The 23,759-nt window shown below is 36.8% G+C and overlaps 1 protein-coding gene across 1 annotated transcript; it reads right to left on the reverse strand.

The window, feature by feature from the left end:
• Positions 1 to 1,418: 1,418 nt before the first annotated feature.
• On the reverse strand, positions 1,419 to 23,507 carry LOC135472457 (calnexin-like). Its single transcript, XM_064751974.1, has 22 exons — positions 23,423 to 23,507; positions 21,260 to 21,312; positions 20,395 to 20,453; positions 20,093 to 20,151; positions 16,468 to 16,532; positions 15,454 to 15,530; positions 13,930 to 14,011; positions 13,183 to 13,251; positions 12,683 to 12,730; positions 12,405 to 12,480; positions 11,909 to 11,987; positions 11,490 to 11,564; positions 10,909 to 10,944; positions 10,211 to 10,324; positions 9,798 to 9,838; positions 9,153 to 9,268; positions 8,733 to 8,807; positions 8,346 to 8,495; positions 6,876 to 7,001; positions 4,975 to 5,154; positions 4,565 to 4,635; positions 1,419 to 3,934 (listed from the first exon to the last, which is right to left on the reverse strand). Exons 1-22 carry the CDS (start codon positions 23,505 to 23,507, stop codon positions 3,898 to 3,900), a joined length of 1,773 nt encoding a protein of 590 aa, XP_064608044.1. The 3' UTR covers positions 1,419 to 3,897.
• Positions 23,508 to 23,759: the final 252 nt, after the last annotated feature.

Here is a 23,759-nt window from a genome sequence, read left to right on the forward strand (position 1 = left end):
CGGGCAACCCAGTCATCTTAATTTCGAAAGCATAAAGCGAAAATGAGACATTGGACTGTGATTTAGCAATAACCAATGAATAGGATAAAAAAGAGTGGATAATATATTGAATGCAGCACGTAGAGGGGATAATTAAGAAAGAATGAATCAATCAAATGTGGGATGAGACATCACACTGTGTCCCAGGTGAATGTTATTGGAGTAGCTGCACGTCTTTAATTATTTGACTATTGTTTTTATTCATGAATTTTCATTTATCAGATCGACTTCAGCTTTACAGATGGAGAAAACCAAAAATTAAACTGGGAGTAAACCATGAACCTTTGGCAAGTTACTGACATACATTTCCACATTACAGACTTGCCTGCCACATTAACAGAACTCTACATTAACAGTGACAAGGATGGAACCTAGCTCTAGAGCACCAAAGTTTTAGTCCAGTATGACACATCAACGCAATAAGGTTAAATTATACAAACAAAAAATGCCCATTATGTATATTGATTTCATGTAAATTGTGTGTGTATGCGTTTTTTTTCTTTTAAATTCGTTTTGTACCACAATATTGTGCTTCTATACAGTAACTCATCTGTGGATTTAATAATTACCAGATTAACCAGTAGATCTAACTACATTCATGCACAAACTTGCTTTATCTGCTCGTATATACCCTGACTGCAGGACACGGAGTCCTTTCTTCAGATGGCATTATAGTGAGGCATCACTGAAGTATATTGCCACTATTGTCATAGGACTTTTGTTACACTGCAAATACATTTGAAACCACAGCTAACCTTCATCCATGATCTACAGAAGCAGCAAGCTTATATATGCAAGAGATGAAGTGTTAAAGGTATTTATGAAATGTATTTGTAGTTCATCTACAATAACATTTCCTGCCCTGTGGGTTTCATAGTTTCCTGTCCTGTGGGTTTCATAATTTACAGAGGATCTGCATCTACATGTAGCTGAAATGATTATGTTCGAATTGCAGGGAAGAATCAATCTCCCCCAAGTTCAGCTGTGGTCAGGGGAGTACCTATTGAGACTCTGTGCCATTTCCCCCTCTCTTCCCATTTTCCTTTACCTATATAATCTTGACATCTGTCATAATGACCAGTAACTGCGAAGCAAGTAATCAGTGAAAGCAGTTTAACATGACGTATCTTGATGCTGAAATGCCCCAAATAACATCACTCGGATTCAACCATGTTGAAATCTCAATGTTGATGTGGATTTGCTCACAGGTGAAACATAAAAGCAACACCCTGGTTCACTAAAAGTACTGATAACTTTGTGTAAGCTTGTACCGTTTACACACTCACATCCAAAATGTACTGCTTTCAAAGTTTTGCCCGCCCAGAAGACTGAAGAGTAATGGAGAAAACCCTGAACTTTTACACTGCAGTAGAGCATCTCACAATCATCACCTGCAGTCCTTTTATTATTACACAAGTCTGAATACATAATATAATTTCAAGATCCTAACTACTGTACATGAATATCCTGACATTTACATTCATCCCAGCTGAAGCGCTAATATGTTGAAAAACACAACATTCAGCAACAGTCGCATACACTTTATAAATTCTTTATTCCACCTGAATAGATGTCTCAAAATGATAAATAAACAGAATTTATTTTTCAGCTGAAGTTAGGAATCCAAAGGGAAGCTGACCGAAATCCTTCCGGGCCTCAACTCAACTGTATGTCATCATTATGCACTACAGAAGAACTCGGAAAAAAATTTTAAAACCCAGGTTTTAATGACCCATGACTTACTCATTAATTATCAATTACAAGCAAGTTTATCTCAAGGCAGAGACATTGTCTTTGATGACTACCTTGTTTCTAAAACTAACAATCCATGGCAAAGTTGTGTTGTAGACATTATTCTGCTGGTGATAGTATGAAATTCAAAATTACAAAACTGAGCAAAGTACACTTCAACTAAAAAAAAAAAATCGGACCTGCACAAGAATTACCTCCCTTTAACATTTCATATATGCACACATACATACTCATAGTCCAGATACATAAATCGTTTACACATTGTGGATTTCACAAGAGGCTTATTTTAGAACAATATCAACGGGGGCAGGCCCTCCGAACACTTGTATACACTTATATCTGGTTGCATAATACAATCATCAGATTATACATTTGCCCTTTAATAATTATCTATCACAACAAATTTTGTGGCTGAATACATATATTACAATGTATATTCCATCTGAGTACAATAAACAACAATTCATCACATTTTGTCTGACTACCTTATTATGGACATTCAATACAAAGTAGTGCTTGGCGTAATTCTATCTACTGTCAACTATCTCACTGAGCAGCTTTCTATTTCCTTCTTCTCTTCTCAAACTTCTTGCATCTTACACGTAACCAAATTATCTGCAGGAGTCTCCTCTACACCTGGGTTTTCTTCACAGTCATCTCGCCTTCACAGAGACATCCCTCTCACCTCTCAAGCTTTACAGGCCAAAACAGCTAGGTTTTAGTTCAGGTAAATACAGGTATATGTGGTTATATCGGGCAGATGGTTTCAGAACTCTGGCATCTCAATATCCACATAGAACTGCTTACAAAGGATGTAACTTGATTTTGATTTTGTTGGTATGACAAATAACCTTTCAGCGTTTTAACACACGATAAACAATGAAGCAATGACAAACATTACCACTCTTCTGGTTTTGTCTCTTGTTCTTAAGAGATTGTCTGATGGTTCCCAGTGATATGAACACCACTGAGTCACACAGTAGTGTGCTGGAACACACAGCAGTGTGTTGAAATATAACACTGTGCTTTATTGGAACCTACACAGGATACATAGCCATACATAGAAACACTCAGCATTTTAGAGGCAAAATCTTGTATCTTTATACATGTACACGCAAAAAACATACAAACACTGAAGAAAAAAAATAAAACAAACAAAAGAATAAGCCTGATGACATGCATTGTCATTTCCAGGTTGAATGGTTTACATTGATTTTCCTGGTGTATAGATCTTAAAACGTTGGGTATATGAACAAATAGCAGGAAAATACTCATATAGACAGGTAAACCTCATGAATATAACAAGCTATTTTTGAGGTTACAGACATATGACAACATAACATGACCAAGCAATGAATATAAAAATGGTACCAAGGAATGAAATTTGCACAGAAGCTATCAAAATATACACAATAATAAATACATGTGCATTTACAAGTGACTTAAAACTAATTGGGAAATGAGAATAAGTTACACCTTACCTTTACAGACTAGCAGTATTGTTGGAAAGCTTTGAATCTTTTTATTGCTGATGATAAGGGCAGATGATAAGTAATCAGCCCTTAAAAAATAGCATTCATGCAGAACGTAAAAATTTGTTTCCATGTTGACAAATGATGTTTCTGTTCACAACCACTTGCTAATCGAATGCTTGTTTCTTTCACTCAGCACATCTTTAGTTTACTTTAATTTCAAAATTTTATTTAGTGAAATTATCAGTTCCATTTCGGAACATTCGCATTAGGTTATCTATACTTAATATTTGCAATGGTCTACACAACTGTTAATCCTTGCTTTGGCGACCAGAGATAGAAGCGTGTAAAGCATACAAATTTTATGTTATTTGAACGACTTTAAGGCCAGGCAATGAGGCTACGCAGAAGAAACAATCACTACGATGTGCAAAAGGAAGATTCTTGATGTTTTTTATCATAGATTGTTTTTCTTTTTTCTAGAAATCCAAGCTTCAAATGAGTTTATACTCTGTTGTATCAATGAGTGTTGCCAAGGACCAAGTACAAGTTTTGTATCAAGGCCAGACAATATCATGAGGCACCTACATGATGATGGAACAATGATGAGAGATTGTTTACATAGAATCCATGCTTAATCCTTCCTGGCTTTCCTTCTCCTGGGCGATTTCCTGCAAAATTAAAACATAACTATCTTAAAACCATCCGGCCCAAACTGTTGCGAATTTTTGGCTAAAATTATTGAATACTGACACATATAAAAGTAACATTATTCCATAACAGAAATAAGTAAAACCATTGTTACCAATTTTTATCAAACAAAGGCCAACAAAAGCAGACAAAACACCTCCCAGTCATTTTGTGTTTTCCACTTAATGTTTTCTTTATATGCAGTTGTAATTTTATTGTGTTCAATTATAAGAAAAAACTTCTGCTAAGAGTGATAGACAGATATATTTTATATGTTATGCTGTTGATTTAATGGGAAGAGGAAACAAGTGGAACCACTGGCTTTTAGCAAGCAACTGACAAACTTTCTCACGTGACATAATTTCCACCTCACAGTGAGCTAAATGTGCGTGCCATGTTGGCAGAAAAAAAGTTCTCTGATACAATCTTTTTGTGAGAACAACAGTAAGCCCAATCAGCAAATCAGGGGTCTTGCGAGGTCATGAAGATGTAGGCGAGACAAGGTGCCGTTGACACCTACTGTAAAATCACGTCTTTTAGCCACAGCAATTTGTGAGAACCCCCACCCTGTCGCGTCTAAATCATTTAGAGTTTAATGTACATTTTCTTACTTAGGTGAACCAGAGACTGTTTGTTCTTCTGCCTCGTCCTCCTCATCTCCTTCATTATCTTCTTCATTATCCTACAAAAACAACAGCATGTATGCTGATCCACAAATCTCAACCACCAAGAGAAAGATGTCATTCCACAGTGGTGTCTGAAGACGGGAAACGGATCACATAAAGCTATTCATTTTTTTTTTTTGAACAAGGTTCACAAAATATTTCAGAGAAATTCAAGAATCTGTCTACAGACAATCTGTAGTACAAAAGTGATTTATAAAAAGTTGATCCGAAAAAAATTTTCACAGAGTTCAACTATTTGACCATGATTATACAGACATACTAACTGACAACCATCAGAAATATTAGCAAAGCCAGATACATAAGGTAACAAATGAATACTCTGAAATCTTACAAACCTCCAGGTTTTCTTCTAACTGAGCTTTACTGGATTTCTTTTTCTTTGCACTTCCCGATGCATCTCCAGAGGCGTCTACATCCTCACCACCTTCCTCAGTTCCCTCCCCTGTCTCATCTTCTGCAACATCATCGGGTGAAGACTTGTCTGTTTTCTTATGAGCTGCGGCAATATCCTCCGGCTAGCAGGAGAGACAGTATATATATATTAAAACAACTGAACATCCATTTGTAAACTGTGACTATGAACAATGGATTTGTAGTCTTAATGCGCCAACTGAATTAAATATAAACGTACAGCTGCTCTAATTAACAGACAAAACTGTAATGTATGCAAACTTTTCATGTGTGCAATAACTGAGTAAAAACAGGACAACTGAAGAGACTGTGTATGTGCTAATGACAAAAGTGTTATCATGATTTTATACAGATTTGCATAAACATAAAACTTTATAATGCTGAAGAAGTTCAAAGCATAGATCGTAAAAGTAACAAACATGAATATACAAAAAATTGAACAAACATACAAAATCTCTAATGATGATGCAGAGATTTAAAATTTGTTTTAGAGAACACAAAGACATCCTAACAAATTCCAAAGCCACAACAGTTCTACAGATAAAGGAAAGAGGAATAATTCATTCACAATAAACACCCATGCAAGTCATGTACAGCAGCTGCAATAAAAGTCACAGGGAATAATTCACTCATCAACACAAGTGTAGAACTGTAATGCTAGTTACATGTAAATAAAATGAATATTGGAACATACTGCCTGTCAGGTAATTCAAATTAAGGAGGCTCTTGCAAAATAGGCTCATTTACCAGAAATTTTATAGGATTCTTTGCAGTGTACATGTGTTATAATTTGGGAAGGAATAAGACAGGGAGCATTGAGGGAGGGACCACAATAAGCTTGATAAAAATAACTCCAAAAGGTCTGCAACTTTCTACAAGTTCTCTCTTCAAACTACAAGGTACAAGTGACATGAATTCGTCAACTTTGTTTTTCAGTCTAAGTTCAGGAGACAACCAAAATTTTCCTTCATCAACGTGACTGACCTTAAAAAAAACAGACAATGGTCGTTTTCATTTTTTTGAAGTACAAGAGTGGGTAAGTTTGGTTAACCTGGTATAAAAAGTTCAAGAAATTGAGTATTAACAAGGAAATGAACAAACAGACAGACGGACGGACGGTAACAATTCATGCACAACAGACATACTTTGGAGAACTCTGTCCTTTTGTGCCCACTGCATCTAAATAGATAAGTTAAATTTTGGTCCTAGTTTGAAATGTATCCATAATAAGTGTACTGAATGAATAGGCAGCTAAGAATATGTAGACACAAGACAGAACCCAAGAGCCAAACTAATGACACACCTTGATAGGCCCAGCTTTAGGGCACAAAAAGATAGATAGAAGCACAATGGGCAGCAGAAGGACTACGGCATAGACAGCCCATAGCCATGGACGACCCTCAGTGGCATCCATTAAGGACTGGAAAAATCCCTGGGTGGTAGGAAAAAGAAAAACGAAACAAAACCAAAGAAAATAAATATAAATAATAATGAGATAATGAATGAATATGTATAAAAGTTGCTAGCAGGATGATTGGTCAGTTTTCAAACAGGGCCATGAATGGAAGATTTAACAGTGATCTTCATGTGCAAATTTTGTGTTTTCTCCCAAAGAAAAGTTGTTCACAATCAACGGACAGTTTATTAAACACACAATTTCACTGATTAATGAAAATCAACCCTGATAAAAATTGGGTTATAAATAAAAAGGTTTTAGCTAATCCCTGCCTTGACATTCTGACTTCTTCAACCTGCTGGCAAGTAGTACTGGTTACAACAACAACACAATAAACACCAGCTATAGGGCCTTGTTTCACACGCTTACCTTGGAGCCTGAGAAACAACAGTAGGCTATGATAAGGACAATGGGCAGGACAATAACAATGAGGAATACTGCCCACAGCCAAGGTCTGTCTTTTGTTACATCTACAACTGCATCTACTAAACTTTTCTGGAATCAAGGCATAAGTAGATCAGGTTAGCTGAGAACATTGAAATCAAGTCCATGTATTTGTCACAACTAAATGAATGATTATGGCTTAATGTCATTATGGCAATACTGCATCAATATCACAGCTATTGTCACAATTGAAGGACAGTTGTAATAAAGCTCCATGTTCTGAGAATTATGATTCATTTTGATTGGACACGAGGCATAAAAACAAATGATCAGAGCTTATTCGTCAGGGAATACATCTGATACTGATTTAAGAAACAAATATGAAAGATTTCCCAAGTCTCAACACATAGACACCGGTTCAACAGTTTGCTTTTACATTCATACATTCATGTCTTATCTTTGCTTGGTCATTCACTGACACTGCTCACATCAATTGCTGACGGAGAAAACACAGAAAGCACACTGCTTGCCTTCACTCAAAAGTTTTTATGAGGCAGACATGGAAACAATTTAGCTGATACCAATTTCCATATCCCCACCACCTGTTATCTTGACTGATATACTGCACTGGTGTTTATGTCATACTTAAAGATTTGACATATATGTCGTTACGTTTACTGGTAGAAAAATCCACCAGGCCTCATCAAGTACCTGACAACCCTCCTGACTTAGAGATCCGACTTCTCATGTGTTAAGCTCTCCAACAATAACAACTAAGTTTCAAGTTGACCATTTCCTCAAATTTATGAGGCTGAAATCATCTTTTGGATTGTCCCAGATTGTAATTTACATATGCTTTATGTTTGTAAATGTTCATATTTACAATGTTTGTAGAAAGTTCCTATGTTCTCAAATGTGCCAAAACTTCAAGGAAACAAGGTAACTCATTTAAAACAAACCACGTAGACAGTTAAATACAAGAAATCAAGTGAAGAACTAGTAGATATTTTGAAACTTATAAATTACTCACAAACCCCAATTCACTGAGATGACATTGTTGAGTCAACCAGTCAAATTCGACTAACCAAATGAAAATAGAACAAGTACTTTTTTGTGCGATTCCAGCACTGTCTGAACGTAGCTTGAGAAATGGAATGATCCCACTAATTAAATTTGACAAGTGAACATGACGAATATTGCCTTGTGAACTTTTAACTTAAGTATTGCCTTCTAATTTCCAAACTTTTAAGTTCACTAAAAAGCATGAAATAAATCTGAGAACTTTCCTTTAATGCTCCCCATGCCGAGTACGATTTATTAAAAATAAAACATTAATAATTTCAAAAATTATCTAAATTGTATGTTGTTAAAAATCGAAATAAGTAATATTCATCACATCACTGGTTCACTCCCTTGGAGAGCATTTGACTACCGCTAGTGTGGTTATAATCTTACCCCTGAAGCTATCAGAGCCCTCTCCTCACTCTGCTTCACCTCCCAGGTATCAGCAGCCCATTCATCAGCTATGGCCTTGTCATCTGTCACCAGGAAGTTGTCAAATATGATGTCTTCAGTCATGGACCACAGCTCCAAGCCTAATGCTGCCTACAAAACAATGATATCCTACTGAGGGAGGACACACCCAAGGTGGAATTCAAAGTCAATCACTCAAAGTTTTCTTGAGGTATTACACTTTTACTTCATCCACATGATAAATAAAATGTATGTTGCAAGTTTGGTATACTGGAATTTAAACATATAAATTACAACACTTTTAAATGAGCAACATTTTCCGGGAATTGCAAATTACAATGGCAGTGGTGGGGATCACAGCGCACTTACTACAGGTGTCATTTTGTAAGGTTGTAAATCTTCAAAGTAATCTGGATTAGGGATTAGTCTGGCCTTCCATACACCCTGTAAACAAAAAAAAAAATAAAAAAAAAACAAAACATTGAGATCAAGTTGAATACAATAAAATCATTCACATGTAGAAACAATGTTTGATGACACTAGATTCTCATTTACAACAATTTTGATGAAAGACTTCAACAGATGCTAGATGCCGGACAAATTCGAATCATAAAAAAAACAAATCCCAAAATCCCCCAAAAAATACAAAACAAACAAACATCATAGTTTTTAACAAAACAAAACCAAGGTAACATCAAGTTACTTCCAGATTTCAGGCTCTGAATTCAATCTGATCATGTTAGTGATATATTTTCTGATGAACACACCTGCCCAAGATTTCAGTGTTACCTTGTAGTTTGGATTCTCTATCTGAGGAGGCTTCCATTTGCCTTTGTACAGTGGGTTCTTTATCATGGGCACTTTCCATTCTCCACAGCCACTCACTTCCTTGCATTTAGGGTTACCTACAGGTCAAAATGTAAACTTGTATTAAAAAGGATATTTTTTATCCCAATTCAATGCATATTATATTATGTGAGGAAATATTTGTGTGAACGTGCTAAAAAATATTATTACAGCTCATTTTAGGGATTCTTGGCTTTCATTGTGAATACATACATGTAGTCACAAAATATTCCACAAAACATGATGCACGGCCATGTGTGTGTTCAAGCAAAGAGACGTCATGACCCCATGTTCATGACGCAATAGCAAACAATCAAGTGCCAATATCCAACATCCTCATGCATTCATTCGATTGCAGTTATTTCCCTTTGTGTGCTCCGACATTTGCTTGTTTGTAAATTAAACGATTTGCTTAACGATTCTTGCTCACTACTGATGTACACGTTCAGCGATTTTTTTTCGGTACAATAAAACATATAGTATATAGAATGTATATATAGTATAGAATGCATCCTTTGGCCTAACTTTTCATGTGTACAAGTTCATTTATGAAAGACAAAATAAGATAGGCAGATATACTTTACTCACTAATCATTGGAGCCTCCCATTCTCCGTCCATATCTTCATCCCTGAAAACTCAGATTGACGGATATATCAATAACCATGAATGATTCACCTAATCATCAGTATGTGTTATCATTACAAAACATAATTCATCCAGCAGTATCACAAGCACACAATAACTTTCTCCACGAGGAGTGTGTACATGAAGTTATTTCTCAGATTGTTCCTGAACGCCATAGCAAGTTTTTAAACTGGAGTGCTTCAGTAAACCACCAACCTTTGGCGAATTACTGGCAAACTCAACCACGTGTGACAAGGGGTCATTGACAGGGAAGTATCACAACCACTCGGCCAATTACCTGAATGAATCTAAGCAGCAAACTGGCCAAATTTCAAACAGCCATGCACTAATTAGTCCATTCTGCTGTGACACTCACCAGTCTTCTGGTTTCTCAGCATCGGGGTCGGATATCAGCTCATTCTCATCATCCAGCCAATCAGAAGGCTTCACAGCATCTGGGTCCTCAATCTTCTCAGGCTGAGTCTCATCCCTGAGTTAGAGACAAAATTCAGCCATCACCCATGAGCTTGTTTTGTATAGCATTGTACTGCCAAAATTCCACATTTTAGATGGAATGTTTAGTGAGTAATGTGTATGATTGCATGGTACAATTTATCCCATAAATTATGACATAGGACTTAGCATTATATCATACCAGTTATCAGCGATAGCAAACAAAACCTGAAGTAAAAGGAGGTTAGTAATACTTGTTTCTGTACCCGGTTATGATAGAAAGGCAGGTATTATATTCATTACAGCTTCTGAAAATCTGTGTATCAATTTGTACCACAGTTACCTGTAGAATGAATGGATGGGCATGACTACCATATTCCCTCAACTTTTTCGAATAAGAAAGTTCAACTTTCAGCACCATTTACAGCATATTTCAAGTTCGATTTTGGAGACAAAACTACACTGGTTGGATTCGCCCATTTCAGGGCTTCACAAAAAGTATAATTTTGTTAGTCTAGACAGAATAATGTCCTCAGAAAATGTTTAAATAAACATACTGCAAAAAGGTTGAAGAATTACAGTATTTATAAAATATCCTCCAAGCAAAGAATTGGTACTCACCAATCATCTGGCTTTTCAGCATCTGGATCTGGGATCCTACAGGAACAGAGAAAAGGTGAATTAGTCAGACGATAGCCACATGACCTGGCTGGATAAGGGAGCAGATGAACAATCCAGCAAGAGCTAGATTTGAATCCAGGACCAATGAAGTGTTAATTAACTGTATAATGTAGAAAGTTTAGTTGTTTTATTCATGGCATGTTGTGTTGTGGGATATCTTGGAAAAGTTGATAATGAAAATAAACACACTGCTTACCTTTGTTGTTGTGTAAATGATTTATTTATATCATTGGTGTTTTACACCGTACTGAAGACTACTGTAAGTATAAATTTCTGAAAAACATACAGTATGAAATAAACGCATCTACTGCATGTAAATGATACATTTACATGCGTCATGCTTTACTACGCGTACATGTCACATACAGGAGGCACAGGAGCTTACTTTTCACGTTCATCCCAGTCATGCTTTACTACACGTACATGTCACATACAGGAGGCACAGGAGCTTACTTTTCACGTTCATCCCAGTCATGCTTTACTACACGTACATGTCACATATAGGAGGCACATGAGCTTACTTTTCACGTTCATCCCAGTCATCGGGTTTCTTATCATTGACATCTTGAATCTCCTTGGGAGGGTTGACTGGGGGTCTGTCAGGGATGGAAGGCTAAGACTGTTATATTTGCAACAAAACACACATAAATGAACAAACAAAACTACCATCATATCAAAACAGATCAATTATGTCAAAGACATTCTCCAGCAACCCTTTTTTTTTGAATACCCATCACAAGGTCATTTATCCAGTTAGCATATCTGTTAGCATGAGTTAACTTTTACACAAAGGCATCCCATTTCCCTATTAGATGAGCAGTTTAAGCTTACACAACCAGGAGAGCACATGATACTTGGGAAACAAAGACATGTTGTTTTGATATGAAGTACACATAAATAAGTACAGCTGTAGATGAACTATAGCTTTTGAATTCCTTACGAGACATCCTCCAGGAGACTTCCACTGTTAACAAGGTTCTGGTCAATGTACACTTCAAACGTGTTGTCAGGGTTTACAACTGAGGGGAAAAAAAGTACACAAACAGTGGTGTATGAGCTCACACGTCAATGCACTTATCTGGTCATTTATTTTATTGATGTTTTAGGCTGTAGCGTACTCAAGAATATTACACTTTCACTTATCAGTAGGAGGAAACTGGGGAAATCTGGGGAAAACCACAACCATCTGCAGGTTGCTGGCAGACCTTACATAAGCCACTACACTGGTGAGAGGCTCTTGGGCCTCGGCCACAGAGGCTCCAAAACTGTCTGTTAAGCTCAGACAACAATGACTGTATACAGGTTGCCATTCTCGCGCAGTCAATCATGTCCTGATCACCACATCTACTGGAACATTAGAGAATTTCTGTTACAACCTGAAAGACGTTTGAGAATGAGCTTTAGTTACATGAGGTTTAGGTACGTGTAAGACTTACTCAGTGTGAAGAGATGTGTTTTCTTGTCAGAGAAGTAGGCATCAATGTTGGAACTTGGTTTCTTGGCATGCTTTTCCTGTAAACAATAACACATAGGTTTTTATCTGCACTAACTTGATAGCTGTCTCAATGCTATGTATTACTGACGTATTACAATTCTTCTTGTAGTCGTCACTTCACAGACTCTATGAAGACCCTTCACAGGAAATAACAGACCACATAATCCATTAAAACCCAAAAAACTTTATAAATTGTGCAACATACGCATTTATACTTACTTCAAAAGCTCCAGTCTTAGGATTTTTGTGCCTAAATATAAAGTGAAGCTGAAAGAAAAAAAATCACAATTTAAATTAGGACATTGCATGTGTATAATGGAGAAGAAAATCAAGATTTCAGAACAATGGTTTGTATCTTTAGAAACCGCTGTGTGCTTTTCCAGCAGCCCCAATGTATGGTGGTTTTGGACTAAGCAAGCTGTCCAACCCTAGAAATATGAAGTCCCACATCGTTACAATAATCTCACCTATACATAGTTCAGACAAGTGAAATTCAATACGGATACACTGGTACCACTATCCTATACATAAACTGTATTATTTAAGGTAAAACTTACAACATGCCCAAAAGTTTTATACAAATGAAATTTATACAAAAAAACAAGAAACAAGAAAATAGAACAAGACCCATCCTTGTTCTGACCTTCGTTTAAGGCCAAACTAAGGAATTGGTTCAGTTAAACACTGTAGATGTAGTCAGTATTGTAGAATTCACTAACCTTGTGATCCATCCCACACTTGTCTGGTCCAAACATAATCGTGTACGGTGTCTTGTCGTGGAAATGTTTCTGCCCAAAAATAATGAAAACGTGAACTACACAAAACATCTGGACTCGTATACCTGGTTGGTATTTACAACATGTTAACGAGGGTCCCAATTATACAATGACCACTATCAAGTTTAGATTAATCCAAGTGGCTGAAAGAGAACAAGTACACTTCAGGATGACCAGACTAAGCTCTGTGTCATGCAAAACAGCAAAGATCAAATTATTTGATTTGTATTTAATCTAATGCTCTAGTCAGAATTTTTCACAGACGATATATCTTCGAAGTTTATGGGTGGAGTTCCTAGTGTAACACCGATCTTCCCTAGACACCTGACAAACCTGTCGATGGTGAGACCTTGGTTTGCAATTTTGGGGACTAACTGGCAGGGGCTAGAGGAACATTTTACTTCAATGAGCCAACAAAGGCCCAGTAAACTCGATGAAATTTTTTTGCAACACATGGCTTTGGTTACGGTATTCTTGGATGAATGGTGTTGCATTCTGCCCTTAGATACTAAGCTTCCATTGTTTTCAACTGAGTTTCAGAGAATGGTGGAATTCTATTTTAGAAGGTTTTAAAGTTCATTGAACCGTAAGGGTCAGCTTTGTAACAGACACATGGTATACTGAAGATAGAATTGAATTTTGACATGGAAAACTGTATTTTTTCAACCATGAGAATTAACATTGACTTACAAGATCCATTTTGTTATTCTTTGACAGCAGTTTGACATAGGCCCCTCCACACTCGATGCCATTCTTAAACCGTACTTCATACCTGGAAAATCATACCAACTGGTGTATACACAAATAACCGCACTGGAATATAAAAGCTTGACGCACTGAATTCAAACACTCTGCATAAATTTATTTATTTATTGACCTGGAGTTCATACCACATGTGAAAACCATTTGTTTTTGTTGAAGGACAAGACAGCACCTGGCTTAAGCATATTTCAATCGACAGCAGGATTCTCAAGCCGGCTGAAAAGTATCACACTTTATTATTTTAATGAGATTTCATCGAATAACATGTAGAACAAAGTGTCAATACTGCACAAATGGCTGGTGTCAATGAGGCATGCATCTTCAAAATTTAACCAATCAAACATGTTGCTATCAGATTGCCCGGCCTTACCTGTGGCATAGCCTTTACCCATTCACTCCATGAAGTGACATATGATAACACAGAACTACTGCATACGACATCATTTTGAGATTGTTTACCATGATTAAGTTATGTATAGCCAAGGGGCCACTGTGTTGTGGAACAATATTCAACAACAGTGTCAGACAGTAGCATACCGTCTCGGCCCAAACTGCTTTCATCTCCCCAGTAGACCTTACTTAAGAGACACTATCCAAATTATACAAATACATTTTTTGTCGTTCATTTTATAGTTTAGTCAGCAGTTTCTAAATAACAAATATCAGAGTCAGTGGAAAATTCATTAGGGATGTCTAAGGTTGAAGGGAATGAGAAGACAGCATTTCACCGAACTAAAAATTAATCAAATCTTAAGCTATAATTTTTTTCTCTAGGTTTATGAGAATTGAAGAATTTAAATTATACTCCTTTGCCTTTCTTGCATACAACTGATGATTCTTTCTGGTTTCTTTCATACAATACAGTAAAATTATTGAACCACTGCATTCAAGCTGGGGTGCTTTCTCTGATGTCCATCACAGCTAGGTCAGCACTGCTCTCAACTTAGAAGGCACCACCACAAAACTGTAGTACAAACTTCAGCCAAACGCCTAGATCAGCCTCAGCGGTGTTAAGATTTATTTCCATTTGTTTCAGAGTTGAGCATGAATCTAGCTGTACAACAATCCTATTGTAATTTTGTAAATACTTAATAAGAGTCAAAATCACCAGCAAAACCACTCCAGATACCACAACATGAACCAGGACCCTGCATCTGAAGGCTACTTAAAACTGTGAACGATATAGCAGGCTTACTGTATCAACAGTTCAAGTATCTATTCTGAAGACCCATGCACCCTTCCGATGGTGGCACCCTTTATTGATATTCTGTACACTTCGTTACACTTTATTTGTCAACTTTATTTGTTTCAAAAGATAAACATTGCATATAAAACTTAAACATTTCAGACCATGGAATCCAAATGATACACATGCATGTACATATCTGTAAAACCAAAAACTAATAACTTGGTATCAATTGGCATCTTTCTCACCACCAACTATATACTTACTGAACAATAAATGGTTTCCCTTCAAATTCAAAAACTTTGTCGAGCTTTGTTGAAATAGCATGATGTTTGGCTTTGGACTGAAAAATCAAGACATGTGGTACAGCTGTACATACATGTTAATTGACAGTCCATCAATCAATCAATCTACTACCCAAGTTCTTTTAGTTTTTGGGAGATTTTGGCTGCTCCTTTCAGCCAGTGCATACAGGGATACAGCTTCTTTTTTCTCACATTGCTAGTCTATGTAATGAACAACATATCCATTTCTTCACTTTTCCAAAAAGAAAAAAAAAACTGGCAGAGAAATTTAATTTATAGCTTTTAGCACTAATAATATCTGTCCCAAAAATGAGAAGAATCACAGTAAGACAAATTTATCAGGTAATTGTTATGGTAAGATTCTAACACACTAACACATTGTGAATGTACATACTAAATAAATTTACGACATGATCTCCTAATATTATCAACAGAAACATCACACGGTTTGTATAAGGATAACTTCTCATTCATTTTTATGCAATGCTTTAATTCTAACATTCTTATCAAGCCAGTTGCTCTTATTATTATTATCAACAGTATTGTGGTCAGGTATAAAAAATGAAGTTTCAAATGTTACACGTTAGTAGCCACATTATCACCTGTAATTGTAAGTGCGTAAAATTAATATGTAATTTTAAATAACACCTCGTAATACAGTTTTATTTAAATGTCTACACCAGCTCTGAATGTACTTACATGTATTTCATAAAACACTGCAAAACAAATGTGTCTTTTATAAAGCTGTTGCGATGCACAGGAAAGTAGTATTTGCACTCTCTTGGGCCTTATTATAAATGAATTGATGTTTTCTGATAAACAGATGATGTGTTTTCCTCAGCATCATACTACTGTTTCAAAATAAGTACTTTGTGACATCATAAACAAAATGTTCTGCAAAACTTTCAAGATAATCTGCAAAATGGATGATGATTTATGAATGCATCCAAAAGTACTTCCTCCGTAAAAACATACCTTAAGCACAAGGCCATAATCTCCTTTCAATGCACTGTCATCAGGCTCTTCAAACGACCATTTACCTGAAAATAAAGAACATGCATACTGACGTGAGGTTATGAAAGACTAACACTGAGAACTTTAGAAAAAATGGTAAAAGTGCATACAAGAAAAGACCTCAGTTTTAAATAGGTAAAATTACCCACAGCTGCATTCACAAGTTCCTCTTGAAGTATACTAAGTATATTGAAGACAATACATGTGGCTAGGCCTGAGGCATTGATAAATCATACTGAAATTGAATTCATGTATTTGATTGCAGTTTTAACTGATTAAATGATAAGAGAGCTCAGTTTATTCAAACTGTGAAATTGCTTCCCTTGGGCCTATTATGGGTACATCATCGCTTCTAGAATTGAGGTCAGCTCATTTCATACAGGACAGCTGGCTAAATCATGCCACTTACACATGTCACTAATCCATAGTCAAGTTGACTGTCTAATGATGGGTCTGGTTAAAATGCACACTGATTAAAGCATCCTATTGGAATGGCCCATTATGTGATTAATTACATGTAGTTCATAATTATACATGTACAATTAACGGCTTGTCATTATGAAGGGGGTTACAGCAAGCCCCAGGTGTAGGAGAGGAACACATGTGACTGGCCATAAAAGTTGACTGTATACCAGTAATCAACCAGGTGACAGCTGTCCTAACCCCTACCCCCACTTCAACTCTGCGCCATATAACCGATCCCTCCCCTGCACTCCACCCACCTATGTTATCGTACAGCATGTATTATTAGAGATTTATGTAAATTCAAGACCAGGATGCTGTGCATGGGGAAAATGTACAAATATGCATACAACAGCTGTCTCACTACATCTTAGACACTACCAGATGCTTCCCAATAACAACAGATAAAGCTATATCCTGACAGATTCTGAGTGATCTGCACAATAAATGCAAACAACTCACAAGACAAAGTGCACTCAGATGCCATTCTTATCATTATGGTATTTTGTTGACTGAACATGAAATTTAAGCATGTGAAAGAGAATTGACGATACAATATATACATGTAACAGATCGGAGCTTTTTTCTACTTTTTTTGGCAAACTTAATTATTTGTTTGAAGTTACATAAGCTTAACTGTTTGGTCACTTTATTCAGGGCCCACTGTAGTAATCAAAGCTTTTCTCCTTAGTCTTATCACCTTCTAACGTTATAACCCAGACATCACAAAGAAAAAAACAAAAAAAAAAAACAGCTATGAAGTGAAGTCTGAGCCAAGCATTAAGAGTTGTCCATTTGAACATGCAATCTCTATGGTCAAGGGCTAGATAATTTTAGGAAAATGATATTTTGTCAGCAAGACAAATGTTGTTCACTAGCAGGTGACATGATACCATGACTGAATTTAGATGAGAGACAATGACAACAACTACCAACCATTGAAGAGTAGAACAACATGATTGCAAAAGGCAAATGACAAAACTAAATGTTTCTGCTTGGTTTATATAGACAAGCACATGTACATATCATTACCAGTGTTTAAAATTAACCCTCATAGAGAGTGATGAATCAGATTATAAAGACTGACTCTCACACCGGACTAATACATATAGCATTACACATCATACAACAATAAGGTGCCACCAATTACTGATATGATTAGGGCTAACAAAAGTAGATTTGTTTAGGCACAGTAGAGAAAATGAAAATGAGGTCTATGATGCTTGTGCAGTAATTTAGTTTTCATTTAACCTCCCTAAACTTTGCCCACACACAAAGGTCATTTCGAAATGTGGCTTATCATCATGATCACTAGGTTCCATGAATGTCATGAACTGTTAGTTTTGATTAAATGAACACTACATTATATCTGTCTCTCACTCACTTAAATAATGACTCATGAAAATCTAAATATCACATGGATTAGGTTTCACGAAATTAAATTTACCTGACAGACGACTTAAGTTGTCTGAACATGCCGGACATGAAAATCAAATCTATTTATATAGTATACATAAGGAAAATGGCTATCTAGTTATCATGATAACTGCAATAATGGACAAATGTGAGTAGTGACACATCGTCATCTGTGTATCTATGTATCCAACAAAACTTAAAACTCTGAGAAAAACAATTGGGAGTTATAGCCTCGATATATATCTATTTATATAGTATACATAGGGAAATGGCAATCTGGTAACCATGACAACTGCAAAAATGGACAAATGTGAGTCGCGACACATCGTCATCTGTGTATCTATGCATCCACCAAAACAACTGCAAAAATGGACAAATGTGAGTCGCGACACATCGTCATCTGTCTATCTATCTATCTATCCATCAAAAATTAAAACTCTAGACAGATAACTGTTGGAGTTATAGCCTGGATACGAATACGGACAGACGCACAGACAGACAAAGTCGCTATAACATATTACGCTTCGCCTACTGAAGGGGGTATATCAAAAAAAAAAAAAGATATAATAATACAGGATTTGCATAGGTGTTAAGATAATAAATTCCAGGACTTGAAAGACTACATCCAAGCATCTACCAGAATTCAAAATCGGAGCGAAATATGTGTTGCATGTCTCACTCACACAGATCCCCCCAGTCCCACATGGACATGGCGTAAACCACATCCAGTAAAGATGTGTGTGAATGACAATGTCATCCCTAGCCATTTCCAGATTTCCCAGATTTCCAAGCAAATGTGCAAAATCTGTCATATTTGGCATAAATTTAACATTCACCATTCAAGTTTCCAGCTGAAATTCTGTAATATGTTGCTTCTTAATAGTTTGAATTCCCAGAGGATATATCCCACATATAGCGGTGTCTGCAACTAACAAAAGATCTTGAGTAATCGATGAGTGTATACTGCTCTAATTATACAAACTGACAAGACCATAACAGGATTCAGAGAATCATTCAGTTCTCCGACATATGGTTTTTAGTAGTTAACTGGTCCACAGAGATCCATTAGTTTCTCTACAGGCAGCTGTTATAACTCCTGGTTTCCCATATACAAGTAATAGAAAAATCTCCTACACAAGTAAGAGCCCTTAGCGTACCAAGAATCCTTAAGCTGGAAGAACATTTTGGTCCACTTAGCACGTCATAGTGCTAGTAGTGAAAAAAAGACTTTATTACTCATCTCAAGTCATTGCTTCCTCCATGCAGGTGTTAGCCATTGCTTACACTCAAGTCAAACATTTATGTGTTGGAGCATTTCTTGTGTGCAGGGCATGTGATTTGGACTTCCTTGTATGGAGGAAGTCCTGACAATGACAGGTCAACCCTTTCTCCTGTACATACTCAGAAGGAATGTTACTGAGTAGCGCTGCTCGCTGAACTTGTTTTCTAAGAACTTCATGTTTGAGAAGCAAAATTTTTCCAAATACATAAGAACTGCATTTAAATTTGCATCACAGATGTGTGTTAAACCCTTCAAATCAAACAACTCATATAGACACTTTCATCAACTGTACGACTGTGTGCAGTGACTTTCCATAGAGAGGCCAGATGTTGTGGACTTGTATCAGTATCCACAACTCAGTGAACAAACAACGGATGTCTGGGCTACATGTACATGTAAGTCAGGAACAATAGCTGGGACACCTACCTTCATACTTGGCAATGGCTTCATCAACACCGTCTTTCTTTGCCTGAGAAACAATCCATCTGCAAGTGAAGCAAGTACAGGAGAAGTGCAACAGACCTGACATCTGAAACTGACGGTGTCAAACACATATAGATACAGCTGTGGAATTAAATCAAGATTTTCTACCACAGGCTGCTGAAAGTTTTATTATAATCAACCTGTTAATAATAATTTATTACAATAAAATGCCCATTAACAAAGCACACACATGTATCAAACGTGAAGTAACATTTAATTCATAGATAAAAAAATGATACACTCACCGTTTTTTATAATTTGCTGGGTTGGAGAATGGTTCTGCAAAGTACACATTAGGGTTGATCTTGGTGCTTTATAGACAGGCTGTGAACACACAGAGCAAAGCAAACCTTGGTACTATAACAACTGTATGGCATAAGCATGTTCTGAATCTTCTAGGCTTTAATGTTACCCAGCCCAGCCAAGCCAACATAAATGTTGATCTCAATTATCCTTTCATGTTATCGCATTTTAGTCCAAATTTAACATCACCACAAACCCTGTACATGTGAAGGTGTAACATATATTGTAGTCTGAGCCAATAACATGATCGCTAGAAGCTGAGCTTAAGTCGGAAATCAGAAAGTTGTATACTGTATGCGTAAGGCACGTAATATATTCTCAACATGACCCCACGAATGAACAAGTCCAAAGTCTTTGTGCTTAAGTGTCTGTGTGTGCGCTCAAGCTCTTCTGGCCAGGCTGTCTGCAGTGAGGGCAACCAAAACCAATTGTGATCTAGTGCCACACAACAAGGGATCTCTACAATGTGTTATGTTAACTAAAAGTACTTTTAAATGCTCCTTTTTACACATATTCACGATCACATATGCCTGTATGTACATTTAGATAATTATACAAAATGTAAACATTATATTTCAGAAATGAATACCAATCAGACTGCTCTCATCTCCAATTTTGATGCCTATTGAATATTTCACCTGTAGGACTATGATTGATTAAACTGACAAGAAACCAGACAAGGCAATGTGTATTTAAGTTATATAGATTGGCCTGTTTTCAGAATCCTCTGGAGAAGCACATTATCTGCCATGGTATATTCACTGGTGGGATTTATTAAGGTGTGCGGTTTATCTGTTTTATTTATACCTTTGACTCTGGGGTAGGGGGTGTGGACTTGGTGGGTTCTTCCTCTTCTATGTCTGACAAATAATCATTATCATCATATCTGGAGGCTCACTTCTCACCAATAACAAGGCCTCCCATAAGCACCAACAGGACAGTATAGCTTAACAACTTCATCTTCAAGGATTATAACACAGCTGCAGAAGACAAAGATCGAATGTAACTGATAAACATAGCTTAGCAGCTGAAACACAAGAATTTCTCAATACGGTATGTCCTACCTTTAAACAAACAGCTTACATTTTCCTTATTAAAAATCTGCACACTGTGGCGTTATTCTCTGTAGTGAGTAACTTCTGCGATATGTTACTCCAAAGCTACAGATAAGGCGCGCACAGGTGTAAAAACACTTAGAAAATTAGATAACACAGAGCCTACTGCATATTGCCTGAAGATCTGTGTGTGTCCCTAAGTTCCCTAAAGCTGGCATACATGCAAGATTTAAAGCAGACAGCCCTTACAAAGTCAAAAGTAAATCTCCACAGCGAATCATGTGTTTGCTGTTCTCCCACCATGTGTTAGTTTTCAGACACACCAGGCTTCAGCAAAAGCTACTGTGCCACAATCCACAGCTGAGGAGAATGCCTACTATGATATTTGTCTTTGTGACGTTCTTGAGTGTTTGGCCATGAAGAAGATGTAGCAAAGGGTCAAAAATGGTCTTTTGGTTACTATACTGCAAGTTCTGCTTCTACGTTCATCATTCTAATATGGTTTCCAAATGTCTGATTTCAATTCCCTTGAACTGAAAGCCAGCAGTGTTAAAGTATCATCGGGATTCCAGTTCATGACATTTTCATCTACCTATGATTTCGTGAAGAGAGAAGATGGAGTAAAAAATATCATCAGAACAGCTAGCAACATATGCACAGAAACACTTCATATTATACTATATACTGCTAAAATTGAACCACAAAATAATAAATTGTTGTCTTCCAAGGTACGTACTCCTTACATTTGGATTTAGCTGATTTTCAACATACAACTGTTTAATCATCTTTTAACCCAAAGACAGCAGTTGTTAACAAGTTTGGACGGGCCAAGAAAATGTTTAGACAAGTCAAAGAAAATTTACCAATCACATCAGGCAGGTACCATAAAAAAAATAATATTGCAACTCTACTATTAAATCACAAGGAATGAAAGTACAGAATAAAATTGTCAGTGAGTGAGTTATTGAAACAAAACCCCACAGAGGTTGATACGAAATAAATGTATTAAGTTCATTCCAATTCATTCCTCTTGGGGAGAGCTGACATAATTACTTTATTCTAGAAATGATGTTGGGCTATTTATCATCTACTTGTATACTGAGTAGTCTGAACTACAAAGGAATGAATCTCTGGATGTGTCGGCCGATGCATACATGTATACAAATGTAGGCCTATGTCTTTTCTTCATCCCCTTCGGACACGATCAACTGTACACTTTCCAGGTGTATTATTGGTGTACCAAAATAGTGAAGTGTTGTGTACTTGAATAAAAATGTGTTCTGCGGCAGTGCATACCTGGAAAGCCGAAAGTAAAATACTCCCTCTCTCTCAAAGTCGGGAGTGCCATGCTCCCTCTCACAAAAATCTATCTGTTGCAATGTTCAATGACTTTCCACTGGCAGCTACTGCTAAGAGGACTTAATGTAATGCTACATGCAATAAAAATACAATAAATACATCACACATAATGCCAGCAACAAAAACACAAACTTTACATTCAAGAGACGGTGTATGTAGGCTACTCTTTTTCATACTTCATGCTTTTAGGAAAATAGTGACTGGATACATAATGGGATTGTGCCAGTCACAGTCAGCATGTCGGACAGTTCCTCTTCAACATGGGCGACAAAATCTGACAGTGATCATGTCAAATCACTCAGTGGTTATCCTATCTTCTCGATGCAACATCGCCATCGTCAGACACAAGATGCATCCCTCTTAGCATTCCAACAGAACAATCATTAACTAGCCAATTGTTAACCATTATAAGACAGGCATATTACGAACATTTCTTCCAATTTGCTGCAAATACATACCCAGTTACGCCGTGTGTAACACGCGACTCCTGTTCACTGGCGAATACGACGCTTTGAGATAACGCGTGGTGCAAGCCTATTCGCTGACTGCTTCGTACCTTGTTGACGATTGCCTTTAACGTTTGTGTCGGCTATTCCTATTGGATAGCTCACGTCCCTACCAACAGGAGCAATGGGGGACATCGCTAGTTCTTTGTAATAAATGTGCAACAGTTGCGGCTTTTAGAACCAAGCTGTAAGTTTTATTAATTATTATTCGTGACAGTGATAACTTTGTATCCAAAATATGACGATCTATTTGGTTTTGATGGCGTTCTTACAGCAACATGAACAAGTTTATTTCCACCAATCAAATCTATTCTTTGAAAAGTATGCCCTCTCATCGTCCATCACTCGCACCTTCATTTATGTTCAGTTATGGTTTGAAACCCGAAC

Source organism: Liolophura sinensis, chromosome 8 (genome assembly GCF_032854445.1).
Source record: "Liolophura sinensis isolate JHLJ2023 chromosome 8, CUHK_Ljap_v2, whole genome shotgun sequence".
NCBI lineage: Eukaryota > Metazoa > Mollusca > Polyplacophora > Chitonida > Chitonidae > Liolophura > Liolophura sinensis.